Below are 18292 nucleotides of genomic sequence, written 5' to 3'. Positions count from 1 at the left end.
AACAATGGATAATTTAATATTAAACATCTCACTTGCAATGATTAGATATTTGTCAAAGCATGCATTTGCAGCTGGTTTAAAACTCATATTGCTTAATAAGTGAACCTATTGCCATTTTTTTCCCTGAAAAATTTCAGATTTGTTTAGCCATGTTCATCATGAACTCCACATTATGTGCTTAGTCATTGAACACACACACACACACACACACATAATATTCATAATATTCATAATATTGTTTGCAATATCATAAAGAATGTAATTAATTTTGTATCAGAGCATTACAACATTATCGCTTTAGACACATGTCAGTGAAGAGAGGTGTCATCTATAAAAATCTATCTGCTTAACTATTATAAATGAATGAGTAGATATAGACATGTGTGTCAGTCTGCATGAAATTTTTATTATCTTGCAGCACATTATGCAAATCATTTCCTGGACAGTGCCAAACTGAATGAATCAATCAACTGTTGCTGGGTATCTGCAGGTTTCTGAAAGTTAGATTTAAGACTTTTTAAGACCTTTTTAATACCATGCAGAATTAAATTTAAGACCAATTTCATATCAACAAATTTGCAAACAGCAAACAATACCACCAATTACGATCCTTAACACACATTGTTTATTGACATATTGAAGGCGTGAAAGAACAATAAATTGCAAAACATAGTGCAAAGACTGACTAAACATTAGGCAGAACATCGACAGCCTACAAAGATTTCAAACAAACTGCACAGCAGTAACATGAGGCATGTACACTGCATGCCAATAATCTGAACATTGGGTTTTTACTGTATAGATCTCAGTTCTTTGCCCTTTGTATCCAACTCTGTCTCAATTTGCTGTAATTCATTTGTTTTTTCTTTATATCGCTTCCTCAGTGTGTTGGATTTTGTAATGAGCTGTGCCATCAAGGTGCCAACTTTTCCCTCAGCTTCTTCTGCAAGCTGGTCAGCATCCTTCTGCAGGCTCGAAGATACCTGGACCAGAATTCTCTTCTTTTTTTTCAGGTCCTCGATGTCGTCTTCCAAAGCTTTGCGCTTCTGTGCCTGGACATCAGTGATTTGGATTTTTTTCTGCTGATCAAGGTGCATTCTGTATCTTGATCTAGCAGATGCAGCAGAGGCCAGTAATTCCTTTGAGATAGGGACATTGAGGAGCCCCCCACAGATGCTGACATAATCACATATTAGTCGATGACTGACCATTGTCTCCTCCTGCATATTGCAGGTCTCCACTTCTTTATTAATGGAGAATCCTCTCTCCACTGTTGCCTGCCCATGGGACAGGAGAAGCAGTTTCTTGCAAAAGCTCCATAACTCATCGCACTGCCCAAGAACTCCATGCAGGAATATGTCTAGCCTGGTTTCTGTTGGTTTGTATGAGAATAAGCTCTCATTTTCAACAGATAAAAAAATCATTGAATTGCTGGATTATAACATCACCTGAAGAAAACAACAAAATAATATTAATTTAATTATAAAAATGTATGCATATAAATTAATACATAATATTTACACAAGTCATTTTTTACATTTAAAAGCATATTTCATAACTTGATTTAATACACTCTGATAGAACTAAACTAATCTTTGCTACCAGCAGAGGATGTAAACAGCCTATTATAACCTATTATAAAAATCAAGCTTTCAGCTGAATCCATCAAAATTAAAATTTTATAGGTGAAAGAATACCTTAAGGAGTGATTCTGCACCCAATCCCATGTTTACTTCCTTTAGGTTGACCCAGCTCTGTTTGTCACTGACATCCAGCCTGACCAGCTGCAGTGAACCGATATCCTTGAGTACCTCTTTCTTGACAAAACGCCTCAGCATACTCTGCCAAAAGACACACAAAGAATGTTACCCAAATATTTCATTTAATTTATTTCAATTTAATTAATTGAAATTCAACATAAAAAGACTATTGTAGTATACTATTGTAACAAGTATTGTTCTTTTTGTTTGCTTAATACCATTGTCCGCAAAATATGCAAACTTCCATAAGATTACAATTAAAATGATCAGATTAATTATTAGCATTATCAGAGTAGAGTGCAGTAATAGAATTACCTTCATCAGCTCAGCCAAGTCTTTGGCAAGGAACGGAATCACTGGTACATCCGTTTGATAGAAGGTAAGAAAAGGACTGAAGGTCCTTGTGATAGCCATGTAGAAACGTAGCTTCGCCAGAATAAGAGGGTCTTTTTCAGCAACTTCAAGAGTGTCATACGATGCTGTTCCCGGATTTGGTAGCTTCTTTTTCCTGACTGCATCCATGTACATGGTCACTGATGGCCAGAATTCCAAAGCTCTCTCCACGACTGGTAGATTTTCGAGCCACCTGTGTCCACAGAACGGAAGTGGAAATTTTGTGCATTTGGTCAGAGCAGTGAAATCCTCCCTCCTAGCTGGCGCATTGTGGAAGAGTATGTGCAAGGCCCTCAGAACCTTCTCTAGCTTCCAAAAGGAGAAACCATGTTTGCAGGCGTTATGTAAAACTTCCAATTTACATTTGGACCATCCATAGAAACAGATAGAAGCTTTTGCAAGTCAAGCTGCTGTGCACATTCCTACAAACAAAAGTTAAATAAAATAATGAGATCAAAGTTTGGCATATTGGTATGCCAATATTCCAAGGCTGCATTTATTTGATCAAAAATAGAAAAAAAACTGTAATATTACCAAATATTATTACATTTTAAAACAATGGTTTTCTATTTCAAAGTCGGCATGAAATCAAAATTGACCCTATTTACTTTGTTAGCGCATATTACTAATCTTGTGGTGAACAATTTTAACAAGTTAATACACAGAAAAAAAATAGTTTGCCATGGTAATCTTTTATCAAAATCTGAAAAGTTATGCCTTTTCTGATGGTGTCAGTCAAAAGCTTTATTTTAAATAAACATTCTTCCTTTATAACTTTGTATTAATCAGACTCCTGAAAGTATCACAGGTTATAAAATATATTGCAGCACAAAAGTTTCCAACATTAATAATAAATCAGCAAATTAAAATTATTTCTGAATGTGATCCTGAAGACTGGAGTAATGATGCTGAAAATTCAGTTTTACCATTACAGGAATAAATTACTTGGGCTATACATATTTAATAATTTATTATTATTATTATTATTTTTTGTATTATTGATCAAATAAATGCAGCCTTGATGAGCATAAGAAACTTCTTTCAAAAATATTACAAATATGAATGTGTCTAATATATACATACAAAAAAAGAATAATTACTGCTAGCTAGAATGCATAAAAATGATTAGTGATGGGTTGGTACTTACTTTGAAATGGTGAAGCAAATCCTGAGCTGTCCCATGTCCCATGAATTGTGAACCTAAGTATCTTGACTGGACGTGATCTTGTCCCCAATATCGGACATGCAAGTCCAATTGCTTATTTTTGGACGTTTCATTAAGGCTCTCGTCAAACATTAAAACAAACATTTCCTTGTTAACATCTGCAACGAGGAGTTTGGTTATGTAAGGAGCCAGTCCAAATCTGGCAATGTATGCAGTTTTGTCTTTACCGCTCGCAAATGTACGAGCGATTTCTGAGTCGGGAAACATGGTTCGAAACATGTCCCCGACAGCATCGTTACCGTTATAGGACTGGTGCTTTGTTACAGTACGCAGACACCAGAGTACCTCAGCTCTGAGCGTTGCGGTGGAGCCAAACGTTGTTCGGATGTCTTGTGGTGTAGAAACAGTGGTGCTTGAAGCGGATGCAGATGCCGGAGTAAGGCATGGAGCTGCGTTCTGTGGTACTGAGGTCGGCGCAACGGAACAGAACTGAGAAATACCTGGTGTTTTCGACAGGTTTCCGCAGCCGCTTTGTGTTTTTCGCACTGCATGTGGGTCTCCAAAGCTTTGATCCCCATTGTTCCGAGTTTTAAAACTTTCTTGCACAATATACACCGGACCTCGAAAGCATTGCCACAAACTGGTCTTAACCACGACGCAAATTTAGGGTGATGTAACCAGTTTTCATTATATTTGCACTTCCCCATGGTTAAAGCAAGAAATTTTCACCATTTGCTAACGTTAATATCCAGTCACGCACCTATCAAATTTCCCCGCGAACTTGTAATTTATTAGATGGTTCCGCCTATTTTTTCTGCGTGACAAATAGAAGAAATGTTACATGATTTTAAAATGAAAATAAAATCGTCTTTATGGTGTCGGTTTGATTGTATTTTTAAGACCTTTGAAACGCGGATTTAAGACATTTTAATGCTAATTAAGGCCTTATTTTTACATTATGGAATTTAAGACTTTTTAAGGATCCGCGGACACCCTGTGTTGGTCTAGAGAGGATAGTCCAAAATTCAAAATCACCAACTCGACATCCTCCTTGTGAATCACTCACTTTTACTGGCCAGTCAGATTTAATGACAAATGACATTAGTACAAATGGTAAGTAATGTGTGTAGAATATTAATAAGACTATTTTGCTATAAAAAATTCTGGTTAAATGATCAGGTTTATTTTCATACAAATACAATTGTAATTTAAAATAACAGATATTTTGTATTATAATAATAGCTTAGGAAATACATCACATCTGACCTTGATCGGTTGCATTCTTGTGTTATGAAGTACTAGAATTTATTTATAGGATCGTGTGCTGCTATAGAACAGTTACCTGCACAGCTTGCTTTTTATGATTCCTAACTTTACATCAAATAATTATAGAGCAATTATACATCAGAAAAGGACAAAAGACAGACATGACCTCATCTTCAACTCAAGGCCACATGAAAGTTGAAATCTAAAGCAAGTATGCACATTGGCATGGTTGTATGGGTGTTTTAAACAAAGCAATCCTTTATTTTAGAGATAGCTTTTTGTCCTTTAATGGGAGCTCCACTTTGTTCACTGCAAAATGTTACTTCCTTGTACAAATTGTAACAAATAAATTTGCCATTGTTCAGTAGTAAACTATGAAGAATGTCTTTGGAAAGGGCTGATCCTGGGAGAACGAGATAAAAAAAAAAAATACCTGGAGATCATGCTATAAATGCGATTTTAAAATAACCATCATCAAAATATTTCTGGCAGTACAATGATTACATCACTTTCTGTGAACTAAAACATGGAATGAGCGTTTGAGTTTCAACCGAACTGAGCTTAACTTACAAGCAACATTATAAATCATCACATTTTGGCAAATAAAGTTTGGCAGGCACAAATAATGAGGAATTACATCGTGTGTGTGTGTGTGTGGCACAACCAGAGCCTGTCCCTGTCCCTGTCCTCTTGTTTTATCTACAAGCTAATTTCACACTGAAGACTTGTAGCAGCGTATACATATTCTCCAACTAAACGTGAAATAAATGCTAAATTTATATAAAAAGCTGCTAAGCAAGTATGGATGGCTTGGATTACGGGTCTAGGAAAGTGGAATAAAATTAACACCAAACTCAATTTCCCTATGGTGTTTGTTAACAGTGTATGTACTGTACTGTACAATGAAATAACATAGAACATATATCATAATTACATAGCTATTAATGCCCACTTGATGTATAAGTGGGAATTTGATGACAAGAAAAGGAAACAAAATCAAAAAGTTAAAAAAAAAGATTCACCCCTGAATCAATGGATCTTTTGCCCACCAACAATACACTGATGTTTAGATTACCCATCTAACATCAGTTTCTCCCTCTGTTTCCTTCTCTCTCAGTCGTTTTATTCAACATATAAGCATTCCAGTGAAGTGGTTCAGTTGACCAGAGAAACAGGAGGTCAATTAAAAGACCACCTCACAGATGCTAAAATGGTGTGAAAGGGAGCCAAAAGACAAAGAAAGAGTGAAGGAAAGAAAAGAGGCTGTGCTCCACTCTATCAGATGGGTCCAGTGGAGCAGAGGTATGAGAGTACTGGCTGGTTGACACCCCACCCCTGTCGCCCTTCCTTACGACCTTTACACGGTGTCGTGTGTGTGTGTGTGTGTGTGTGAAGGGGCCGTTAGCAGAAGTGATCGTCCTCTTCATCTTTCATTCCCTTCAGCCTGAGCCTAGCAAAGTCTTCAAACACAAAGTCATCATCCTGTGAGAAATTACTGAAGACAAAAAGAAACAAGAGTTATGTTACACAAACAGACAAACACGCGTGAGTTTCATTCTGTGAACGAGACGCACAGCCAACTCACTTCGTTTCAAACTCTATGAGGTTGGTGTCCACAGGGACATCTGACTCTGGCACAACTGTGGACGACAGGGATTAGAAAAGAATTAGGCAATCTGTGCTAAAGGAAATGCTCGCAAAACATTTCCTAGGTGAAATCAAAATTACACCTACATTATCAAAACTCATCACACAAGACATATGCAAAAAAAAAAATGCTCATAATAATTCAGTAATATCAAGTTGATATGATAATATATTATTCAAAATTGAACCATACTAATATAATTATGTTTAAAGCTAGCATCGACAGTGCTAGTTTCCGGAACATGCATATTTTTATATACGATATAAATGTATGTATTTCTAATATTGGTAAATAGTATAATAATAATAATAATAATACATTGTTTAAGTTGTTGCTATTGTTTTATTGTGAACAAAAACAGAAAAAGTTAAAAAATTAAGCAGAAAACTTAAATATCAGTTATCAGACACATACATACATATATACATATATATGTATGTTTAAAAATGATCATTAATGAGATTCTATGAAATAAAATGAATGTATAATGACAAACTTGAGCTGCTACCTGACTGCGGTCTAGAGTTGGGCTGTTCGGAGGGCTTTGGGTGCATCAAGACAAAAGGCAGCTCCACCGACACATCACTAACAAAACAGAAGTGTTTGGATTCAGTGCTCTGATGTTCTGAACAAATATAGAAGTCTGAAGTATTTCTGTGTCAAATGAAATACTCACCCTCCACGAGACACCACCAGCTTGACTTTAACTCTGTAGGAAACCAAGATTCCCAGGACCTCTTTATTGGACACATCCTTCACTCTGTAAGCACAGGGAAACACATGCTGAATGCACAGAGCGATAACAAGAAGCAAAGCAGTTGGTTTTGTTTGAGGGTTTATGGACACACGGGTTGGGTTAACTTTGTAAGAACTAAAAACACTTAATGTACTAAAGCTCAAAATGCTTTGCCTGTTTTTCTGGCAGCACGTAAGCAGCAGCATGTGATGAACGGTGTCAGCTGAAGGCCACTTACATGGTACTGGAGGCCAGGTTGGTGTCTTCATGTTTTAGCTGTCCATCCAGAGCCAGACCCCTCTTCTCTCTGTTACTGCTCAGTGTGGGGGTGAGTGTGTACACCTTACAGAACGTGGAGCTGGGTGACACCTGGTCACTGCACACGGCAAAAACAAAAGAGAGTGAGACTTGTGCCTTATGCATATTAGAAAAAAAGTATTGACCATATAGTGCATCTTTTTTTTTTAAGTCTTCAGTACTAGAAATAGGTTAAAAATGTACATGGCGAAAATTGTGGGTAAATGTATTTTTGGGGATGAATTGAGGTAAAATGAATCTTTAATTAAAATGAAAATTTGAAGAGTATAAAAGCTAATTTTATTAACAAATAATATAAGTAATTAAATAATACTACAACAACACTGATAGTGAGACTAAACAGAAAACAAGGCAAAATCTATATTGAATCTACTTCATCTACATAATATTCTCTCATTCCAGGTAACCACTAGACTGGGTGCTTATATATACAGACATTATTACAATTTCATTCTGATTTCTAAACAAAGGAAATCGCTTGATCAAATCAAAAATATTTTATCTTACTGACAGTAAAGACAAAAAAAAAATTAATAATAATAATACTTTGCAGCAAATGGGACTCTATAGCTGGCTTCTCGTAAGAAGATTATGTTTGAGGGTCTGTGGCATCAAAACTTTCAAAAATCCTTACTGTAAGTGATGGCAGCTGTTCTATGACTAATAAACCAATCACATCATAAAGCACAGGACACTAAGCTTTCTGCGTCCCATATAAGACTTCCCCATGGCAATCCCATAAAGCACCTTGCATTTGTTGGATTAGGCAGCACTTTGGATGAGTTCAGAAAAGACAAACTAGTTGGACAAACTGTAAACTGCGGTTGATGGGGACATAAACAATGCTTTAGGATTAAAGATCAGGAGAACATATGGTGAAGAAAAAACAACGGATAAATAGGAAAAGAGATATATTCAAGGATTTTTAGTATGCTATGCATACATAATTTGTTTATCTGAGAGGAAGTCAAAAAAGCTGAATAAAGGGAAACCACCTGGGTCATTCAAGCTAGAAGCTAAACTGCAGTTGACCTAAAAAAAAACACCGGCTGTGACCGGCTGAACAGCTCTGCACAAGACAAGAAGCAAAAAGGACAGCTACAGTCCTTATTTTGGGGGGTAAAAGAGGAGCAACAATGCCTCATCTCATGGAGAGGTTGGAAAAAAAGAGGTCAAAGAGCCATCATCTACAACCAGGGATGGGCTCAGGGTCACAGGAGCCAGAACGAAGGGTTAGATACGAGACTCACCATGATGAATGTTGGCCCACAGACTTGCTGTAGGTGTCATGGGGGTAAAGAACCACATCTGTAACCTGTAGCACTGAGAAAGAACAGTCGTCCAATCAGCACTAAAAAAAAACTACTGACTATGAGGCGAGACTGGATCATCATGGGACTTTCAGCGGGACGAAGGGATCGAGGCATTTGGTGTCACGTCAAAGGGATGCTACTATTAAAAGCCGTAATGAACACTATAGAAAGTCTGGGAAGGCACAGACCGGTCCAAATTTAAACTTTTAACAAGAGTAGAGTCGCTCTTGGGTATTTGGAGGGGAAGGAGCAAAGCTTTGTAACAAGAATAAACTGGAGTTTCCACAGGACAGTTGATTTCAGCTTTAGCAACAGTTTGATTCAACGGGTGAAAATATTTCAAAGCACCTTGGTACTGTACGCTAAACATTAAAGGGACAGGCCACCCAAAAACCAAAACTCTCAACCTCATGTGGTTCCATACCTGTATGACTTACTTTCTACTGTGGAAGACAAAACACTTTTGGTCCGCCTTGACATCCAATATATTTTTGACTATACAATGGAAGTCATTCTACAGAAGAAAGTCATAGAGGTTTGGATGATCAGTTCAGTAAATGACAATCATCTTCACCTTTGGGTGGACTATCCCTTTAACTGCTACAAATCTATTCTGACCACGCAGAAACCTTGGTGAGATGTGTATTAAACACACTCCTACTTTACAGCAACAAAGGCTGAGCAAGAAGAGATGACTGAGGTCAAATCAGAAGCAAGACCCTTTACATGAGAAGAGATCTTACGGAAAGATGATGGAGGATTGAATATGAGGGAGGTGAAGATGGGGCAGTGTAGAGAGAGATGGAGAAAGTGGAACAGAGGGCTACTCACTCGGCTTCTACCTGAGCCACAGGACATTTGTACTGTGCGGTGCTGAACAAACAGATATCGGCATACTGTCGCACTGTGGGGAGAGAGCAGGGATACACAGCGGGGTTACCAGGGGCAGGAGGGAGCTTACACAAACCAAACTATTAAATCACAGGCGGGACAGCTGACATTCACACTAAACTACACATGAGCACAAGAGTACCTTAAGGGAAAACTTGAGAAAAGAAGATCTAAACAACACAAGAACAGATAAAAACACATTTCAAATCACATACACATGTACCGTGCAGTAAGCATTATTGCCATATAGTTAACATGACTTTAGAATGAAATTAACTACACTTTAAAAGTTTGGGGTCAGAAAGAAATTAATGCTTTGCTGCATGAAATACTAATTAAACTGACCAAAAGTGACGTTACAAAAGATTCCCATTTCCAAACTCTCTAAACCAGACAGAAATCACATCACAAGTTCCACAAAAATATATGTTTTCAAAAATGATTATAAGAAATGTTTCTTGAGCACCAAATCAGCATATTAGAATGATTTCTTAAAGACTGCATGATGCTGAAGACTAAAACAATGACCTTTAAAAGCCAGCTTCATCACTGGAATAAATTACATTTTAAAACAGAAAGCAGGTATTTTAACATTTTAATAATATTTCACAATATTACTGTATTTATGTTCAAATAAAAGCAATAAGAGCCTTAAAATCTTACTGACCCCAAATGTTTAAAAAGAAGTGTACCTGTTTTTTTTTTTTTAAATATCCAGTAAATGTAATTTGTTAATATTAATAGATATTAAATATCCGGTTTTACTCTTTTCATGTTGACTTATGAGACACAAACTACAACCACAGTTCAGCGCAGAAAAACCACACCTCTGAGCTACTAAGATCATTTAAAATTCTGTCACAGATGAATTATGATGCAACATGTGAAGTAAACAACTTTTATCTGTAGTAAACATCTGTGAGTGCACGAGATACGGATGCAGGACAAAAGCAACAGGAAAGGAAAAGGGGAAGAGGAAAGGATTTAAGCTAGCTGACGTTAGCAATTCTAAATGCAACTCTAAAACATAAAATACTCAGTGAAAAACATTCAGTGTTTTACTTGCAAGTTGTAAATGATTTTAGTGTTTACTATAAATACAAAAACAATCAAATGTTCACCTCACCAGAGATTTTAACTCGTTTAACTGTTTTGGTGGAGTTGTTGGTGACATGAACGTTGACACTGATAGGTTCACCGTGGTAGTAGAGCTGAAAAGGAAAAGGAAATCAAATACTAAATTGCACATCTTGTACTTTGTTTGCACTACTTGTAATATACACTCAGGCAATAAAGTAAGCTTGGTTGAAAAATTAAACTGAAAGAGCTACTTCAGTAGCAGCTGAGTTAAAAGACATCAATACTTGACATTATAAACAGAGGGCAATAGAAGATGTCTGCCTGTGGTTAGATGCATGTTCACACCTCTTTATCTAGCGAGGCCTCGAGGTGAAGAGAGCGGTCAGACATAAGGAAGCTGCGTGTGGTCTCCACCATTGGCTGAGGACCAGGCTTCTCTGGAGCGTATTGCACCTTGCGAATGACCAGCCGCACCGAGTTCCTGTAAAGCAGAGGCCAGTTATAAACAAATTCTTATGTAATTGTGACATTGCAAACACATAACATTTCTCCATCTGAGTACAGATGTACATTACCATTCAAAAGTTTGGGTCTGTAAGATTTTAATGTTTAAGAAAGAAGTTTATAATTCTATATAATGTATTGTGAAATATTATTACAATTTAAAACAAGGGTTTTCTATTTTATAGATATTTTAACAGTATTTTAATCCTGTGATGGCAAATCTTTATTGTCACACGATCATCACATAATTCACTAATAATAATACATTTATACATTTACAATAATACATAATACATTTTCCCTAAGTGCTAAAGGAAAAAAATCTTATTATCATCAATATTGAAAACATTTCTTTGGAAACCATGATACTTCTATCATTTTTATTTTTAAAGCTGCATTTATTTGAAATAGAAATCTTTTAAAACAATTGAAGTCTTTCCTGAAACTTCTGATTAGTTTAATGCATCCTTACTGAAAAACAGTATGAATGTCTTTAGAAAAAGACAAAAATGTCTTTTTTTTAATAATAATAATAAGCAGCAGCAATAATGCACCTGGTAAATATTTCCAGTATATTGTACCTGATAAGTAAACTGGCCACTCAATGTAAATAAGCAGTGAAAAAAGAAAAGAAACTCACAAGGAGCAACACTTTACCGTTTGTGAGTCTTCTCATCCACAGTTTTGGCACAGAATGCCCTGACCTCAAAGTCAACTCCGCATGCCTACAAATGAAAAAGAAAAACATAGATAAATGACCACTGAAAGAAAAGAAAAGAAAAGAAAAGAAAAGAAAAGGCATTTTAAACAAAGTGTGCATGCAAGTAGTTTAGGGATGCACTGGTTAATTAAAAAGTCGACTAGTTTAAGTTGATTTTGACAGGATGTAGCTTTGCACATTCCTAGCCTCACTACCTTTCCTGTGTCCTCTGGGCCGGGCTGTAGAGTCACGGAGCAGGGAAGGTTCTGAGGAATCTGTCCAATAAATAAAATGACTTTAGCAAACTAACTTGGTTACAATCTGGTCACTCACACAAAGTGAATATGGCAAAGTTTTTAGTGAATTTCACTGGGTCTGTAAAGTTTTACTGTGGTGTGTAAAAGAGTATCAATAATAGTCTTACATTCAAATCTGCTTTCCTCTAGATAGATACACTGGCTCAAAACACACACGTATGTACAGCTGAACATTACAAGCACTGAAATGTGTAAGTGAAAGAAAAGGCAAAAGTAAAGAGGCACCGTGAAGTTGAAGGGGTATGCGTTCTGGCCCAGCTTCTTGAGCAGTCTCTCCTGTAGGCGACTGAGCGGTTTGCGCTCCTCGGGCAGAGGAGGAAATGCTTGGAAGCTGGAAATAAAGAGATCCTTTCGGAAAGAAAGGCCCAGCACGTCCAGATCTTCACGGCCATAACGGAAGGCGCACGTCAGGGTCACGAACACTGGTAAAAAGGTACAGAGCAGTGGAGAAGAGAAAAAGAGTGATAAATATATAATAAACAGTTTTGATTAGAATAATTTCTTGTAAAAAAAAAAAAAAAAAAAAAAAAAAAAAACTTACAGGCAGCACAAAAAAAAACCACTGTGTGTTTACCTTTTCTGTCTTTAAGGTATTCTGGGTCAATCAAGAGCACCCCATCTAAAGTCAGACAAAATACACAGTGAGTGAGTAAGAGAAACTGCTAGTAGTAGCAGTAAAAACAATACTGGGGCTGTCAAATTAGTTCTTTAATTCAGTAAAACTTTTTTTATTATTAATAATATTACTACTAATAAAAAATGTAGTTATAAGGAATTTTCCTTTAAAAAAAACAAACAAACATTTTATTCATTTATATATAATGTGAGTCCACGGTATTAAACCAGCAGTAACAAAAAAAAAAACCCTGCAATTCTCTGAAAAATGTATGTGTTCGGCAAAAAAGTGTTTTCAATATTGATAACAATAAGAAATGTTTCTTGAGCACCAAATCAGCATACTAGAAGAAGTTCTAAAGTATCACGTTACAGTGATGACTGAAGTTATTGCCATCACAGGAATAAATTACCATTTAAAATTCATAAAAATAGAAATCAGATATTTTAAATTGTAATGATATTTCACAGTATTACTAACATTTGTTTATTGATGAAACAAATGCAACATTGGTGAGCATAACCAGACAATAAAAAAATAAAAAAATAAAATAAAACAACCTCCAACTTTTGAACGGTAGGTTTAGAAAGGTTTAGAAAAGGCACTCCAAAAGATTTTAATATCCCAGTGGCTATTAACACAGCATTATACCAATTATCTTGTAATTATCTTGTTCAAGATTACCGTTACAATATATAATACTCCTGACAGAGCTAATCTCCCCACACAAATGTGATGAGTGAAACATCGAAACATCATATTTTAGTTGTTAAGTATAAGCACCAAGCATTATGTCCCTCAACCTCAACCGCCTCCTCAAAGACAGCTCCTCAACAACAGTTAACTGATGCTGCTCAGACATGAAAGGAAGTCGAGTGCTTCAACCAAAATCTCCCAAGTTGTTTTGAGCGGGAACTCCCATGTGACTTACCTACAGGGTCCACGTGATCGAGATGATCCACAAAGTCCCTCTTCCCCAAGTATACTGTGAGCTGGAAAGAGTAAAAGACAAAAGCATGCAGTGCCTCCATCAAGGAACTTGCACTCAAACAATTTAACAAACATCCCAAGATGATCTACTCCCTCCCTGAAGACAACTCTTCTAGATGGCATGATGTTGAAACTCATCCTCCACATGCAAAACGCTTTCCATTATAGAGAATAAAAGCGAGAGATGAGATGAGGGCAGGGGCGCAACTATCCAGTGTTAGAGGGGTATGCAGCAAAATATTTTGGCGCCCCCACCCCCACTTCTAAATAAATAATTGTCGGACATCATCATTATGTATGGGCTTGAAATAATAAATGTTTATTTTAAAGTATATCAGACAGCCACTGTAAACCTACCATAATTATATGGTATATGTACACATATATACCATATTTTTTTAGGGAGGTCTAGCATTAGTTTTTAGGTACAGAAATTGAATAAAGTAATCAAATGTAAAACAGCATCGCATATTTGACTGTATAAATTAAAGATTGTTCTTTATTAAAGTTACAAAAGCTTTTTAATCAAGAGCAGTGAGTGATTTCTCTGTTGTTGCTGTTCGATTAATTTAAAGACTGTCACTTTAAGAGAATGCACTGATCCAGTAGGCCTACTTTCAGCCGGCTATGTCTGCTGTAGCATACTTATCAAGATGGGCATTTGGACAATTTTTGTGTTCATTTGTCCATTTAAATACAATACTTCAGAGAGAGCTTATATTTGCGTGCGTTCTGAGGTGCGGGTTTGCGCGCTTCGGATGAGCGCATTCACAAATCCTCACACTGCGCGCGCGAGCTTGCGTCCTCTGGCTCTTAAATGTTTAAACTGACGAGTTTAGTTTAAACACATATCTACATGTGCTGATCAGGTCTCATCTGTGCGCGCGCGCTTTTAGCACCTGGGTGAATACGGAATAAATGACTGCTCATATTCCAACATAAGGCAGTCACATTGAACTTGAGTGCATGGTTTGTCCACGTTTTTTATGTCTGGGAATCCAGAATGCGCATGCATCAACAGAAACATATATTAGCTGAAAACCTGTTTGTTTTACGTGCTATTTATAGCTATTTATGTGGAATTACAAAATAAGAGCCTCCCAAATCTCATAAATAAGCTGCTGCATCTCTACTTTCAAAAATATATATTAAAAAAAAGTTATAGATTGCACAGGCCACTTTCACCTCAGATTGAGAGTACACCTTGCCACAATGTCAGCTGCATCGTTTCAAGATAGTCTGATGTGGAATTACAAAATAAGCGCCTCCCAAATTTCATAAACAAGCTGCTGCGTCTACTTTCAAAAATCTATAAAAATAAAAGTTATAGATTGCACAGACCACTTTCAACTCAGATTGAGAGTACACCTTGCCACAATCTCAGCTGCATCGTTTCAGGACAGTCTGATGTGGAATTACAAAATAAGAGCCACCCCCCCCCCAACTTTCATATAAAAGGTGAATCTCAATAAATTAGAATTTCATGGAAAAGTTCATTTTTTTCAGTAATTTAACTCTAATTGTGAAACTTGTTTATTGTAATTAAATTCAGTGCACACAAACTGAAGTAGTTTAAGTCTTTGGTCCTTTTAATTGTGATGATTTTCAAATTTAACAAAAACCCACCAATTCCCACCAATCTCAACAAATTATTATACTTAAGAACAATAAAAAGAAAAATTGTGAATTGTTGGTCTTCTTTATTTTCCTTTACTGTACATGTACTCAATAAATGGTAGGGGCTCCTTTTGCTTTACTTACTGCCTTAATTCGTTATGGCATGGAGGTGATCAGTTTGTGGCACTGCTGAGGTGGAATGGAAGCCCAGGTTTCTCTGACAGTGGCCTTCAGCTTATCTGCATTTTTTTGGTTTCTCATTTTCCTCTTGACAATACCCTGTTGATTCTCTATGGGGTTCAGGTCTTGTGATTTTGCTGGGAAGTCAAGCACACTGTGTTGACATTTCCCAACATCACAGCAGTAATGACTTTATGAACTACTTTACTTCTAAGATCGATACTATTAGAGATAAAATTGTAACAATGCAGCCTTCAGCTACAGTATCGCATCAGACACTGCACTATAGATCCCCTGAGGAACAGTTCCATTCATTCTCTGCTATAGGATAGGAAGAATTGTATAACCTTGTTAAATAATCTAAACCAACAACATGTATGTTAGACCCTATTCAAAAAAACTAAGCTTCTAGAAGAGGTGCTTCAAGAAGTCATAGATCCTCTTGTGACTATTATTAATTCCTCATTGCCATCAGGGTATGTCCCCAGAACCTTTAGACTGGCTGTTATTAAGCCTCTCATCAAAAAACCACAACTTGATCCCAAAGTTGAGAACTAGTTAATTATACACCAATCTCGAATCTCCATTTTCTCTGCAATATACTAGAAAAGGTATCATAGTACGGAGACAAATGACCTGCTCTTATCATCTGATTGTGGTTGTATCTCTCTATTTGTGCTATTGGATTTTAGTGCTGCGTTCGACACTATTGACCACAACATTCTTTTGCATAGACTAGAAAACTTTCTTGGCATTAATGGAAGTGCATTAGCATGGTTTAAATCGTACTTATATGACCGCCATCAATTCGTAGCATTGAATGAAGAGGTATCATATTAATCACAAGTGCAGTATGGAGAAACTCAAGGCTCAGTACTAGGGCCATGACTCTTCACGCTTTACATGTTACCCTTGGAAGATATCATCAGGAAACACGGTGTTAGCTTTAACTGTTATGCTGATGATACTCAGCTCTATATTTCTTCACTGCCCGGCGAAACATACCAATTAAAAAAAAAACGGAATGCATAGACGATTTAAAAAGGTGGTGTTAATTATAGGACCTAAAAACTCTGCATGTAATAGCCTATAACGCTGTCTAAGACTTGATGGCTGCTCTGTTAATTCTTCGTCATCCGTTAGGAACCTAGGTGTGCTATTAGATAGCAATCTTTTCTTAAAAAAAACACATTTCTATCATTTGTAAAACTGCATTTTTCCATCTCAAAAATATATCTAAATTACAGCCTATCCTCTCAATATCAAATGCTGAAATGTTATTCCATGCGTTTATGACCTCAAGGTTAGATTATTGTAATGCTTTATTGGGTGGTTGTTCTGCACGCCTAATAAACAAACTTCAGCTAGTCCTAGATGCTAATGCAGCTAGAGTTCTTAATAGTTCTTAATAGAACCAGGAACTATGATCATATTAGCACGGTTCTGTCAACACTGCACTGGCTTCCTATCAAACATTGTATACATTTTAAAATCTTGCTCATTACTTATAAAGCCCTGAATGGTTTAGCACCTCAGTATTTGAATGGCATCTACGCTAATATTAGTCTGTTTCGCTCTTATTCTGAGGTCACCGTAGCCACCAGATCCAGTCTTTATCCAGATCAGACGGTCACCCGCATCCAGTCAGTATCCAGACAGATGGAGGATTAGCACCTAGAAAGGACCTCTACAGCCCTGCGAGACAACGGAGACCAGATCAACTAGATGAGCCACAGAGACAGATCCCCTGTAAAGACCTTATCTTCGACGAGCACTGGGACAAGACCACAGGAAACCGATGATTCTTCTGCACAATCTGACTTGCTGCAGCCTGTAATTGAACTGCTGGCTTCATCGGGTCAGAGGAGAACTGGCCCCCCGACTGAGCCTGGGTTCTCCCAAGGTTTCTTCTCCATTCTGTCCGATGAAGTTTTGGTTCCTTGCCGGTGCCCCCTTTGGTTTGCTTATTTGGGGACACTTAATTTACTACAAGAACTGCACTGAGCTGAATGATGACATCACTGAATTCAATGATGAACTGCCTTTAACTGTCATTTTACATTATTGACACACCGTTTTCCTAATTAATGTTGTTCAATTGCTTTGACAATCTTTTATGTTTAAAGCACTATATAAATAAAGGTGTCTTGACCAACACCATTTAACCAACTTTTGGTGCTTTTGGCAGTGTGGGCAGGTGCCAAATCCTGCTGGAAAATGAAATCAGCATCTTCAAAAAGCTGGTCAGCAGAAGGAAGCATGAAATGCTCCAAAATTTCTTGGTAAACGGGTGCCATGTCTTTGGTTTTCAAAAAACACAATGAACCAACACCAGCAGATTTCAATCACTTTGGGGTATAAGCTTCTCCACCCTTACTTTAGACTCTAGGGTCTTGGTTTCCAAATGAAATACAAAATTTGCTCTCATCTGAAAAGAGGACTTTTTAACCACTGGGCAACAGTCCACTTTTTCTTCTCCTTAGCCCGGGTAAGACTCCTCTGACATTGTCCATGTTTCAGCAAATTCCTTGACACGTCTGTGTGTGGTGGCTCTTGATGACTTGACCCCAGCCTCAGTCCATTCCTTGTGAAGTTAACTCAAATTCTTGAATCGATTTTGCTTAACAATCCTCTTAAGGCTGCAGTTCTCTCGGTTGGTTGTTATTTTTTTCCACACTTTTTCCTTCCCCTCAACTTTCTGTTAACATGCTTGGATACAGCACTATGTGAACAGCCAGCTTCTTTGGCAATGAATGTTTGTAATATTGTGTTTGTAATAATTTGTTGATAGAGTGAAT

The 18292-nt window shown here is 37.0% G+C and overlaps 1 protein-coding gene and 1 long non-coding RNA gene across 2 annotated transcripts in view; both read right to left on the bottom strand.

Moving 5' to 3' along the window:
• Nucleotides 1-386: 386 nt before the first annotated feature.
• LOC132104095 (uncharacterized) lies at nt 387-5353 on the bottom strand. The gene is made up of 2 exons (XR_009423509.1): nt 4312-5353; nt 387-470 (listed from the first exon to the last, which is right to left on the bottom strand). It is a non-coding gene; the product is annotated as an uncharacterized LOC132104095 (long non-coding RNA).
• Nucleotides 5354-5361: 8 nt separating this feature from the next.
• LOC132104086 (arrestin red cell) overlaps nt 5362-18292 on the bottom strand; it is a 45329-nt gene continuing 32398 nt past the window's right edge. The window contains exons 3-15 of the mRNA XM_059509305.1: nt 13639-13699; nt 12666-12710; nt 12317-12513; nt 11990-12049; nt 11732-11799; nt 10916-11051; nt 10617-10701; nt 9431-9503; nt 7207-7344; nt 6909-6992; nt 6741-6817; nt 6170-6224; nt 5362-6079 (exon numbers count right to left, since the gene is read on the bottom strand). Coding sequence (XP_059365288.1) covers nt 5986-6079; nt 6170-6224; nt 6741-6817; nt 6909-6992; nt 7207-7344; nt 9431-9503; nt 10617-10701; nt 10916-11051; nt 11732-11799; nt 11990-12049; nt 12317-12513; nt 12666-12710; nt 13639-13699 — 1173 coding nt within the window. The 3' untranslated portion in view covers nt 5362-5985. The remainder of the gene's footprint in view (nt 6080-6169; nt 6225-6740; nt 6818-6908; nt 6993-7206; nt 7345-9430; nt 9504-10616; nt 10702-10915; nt 11052-11731; nt 11800-11989; nt 12050-12316; nt 12514-12665; nt 12711-13638; nt 13700-18292) is intronic.

Source organism: Carassius carassius, chromosome 2 (genome assembly GCF_963082965.1).
Source record: "Carassius carassius chromosome 2, fCarCar2.1, whole genome shotgun sequence".
In the NCBI taxonomy this organism is placed as follows: Eukaryota; Metazoa; Chordata; class Actinopteri; order Cypriniformes; family Cyprinidae; genus Carassius; species Carassius carassius.
Note: the sequence above shows the minus strand (reverse complement) of the source record. Positions and strands in the feature narration are given on the sequence as shown.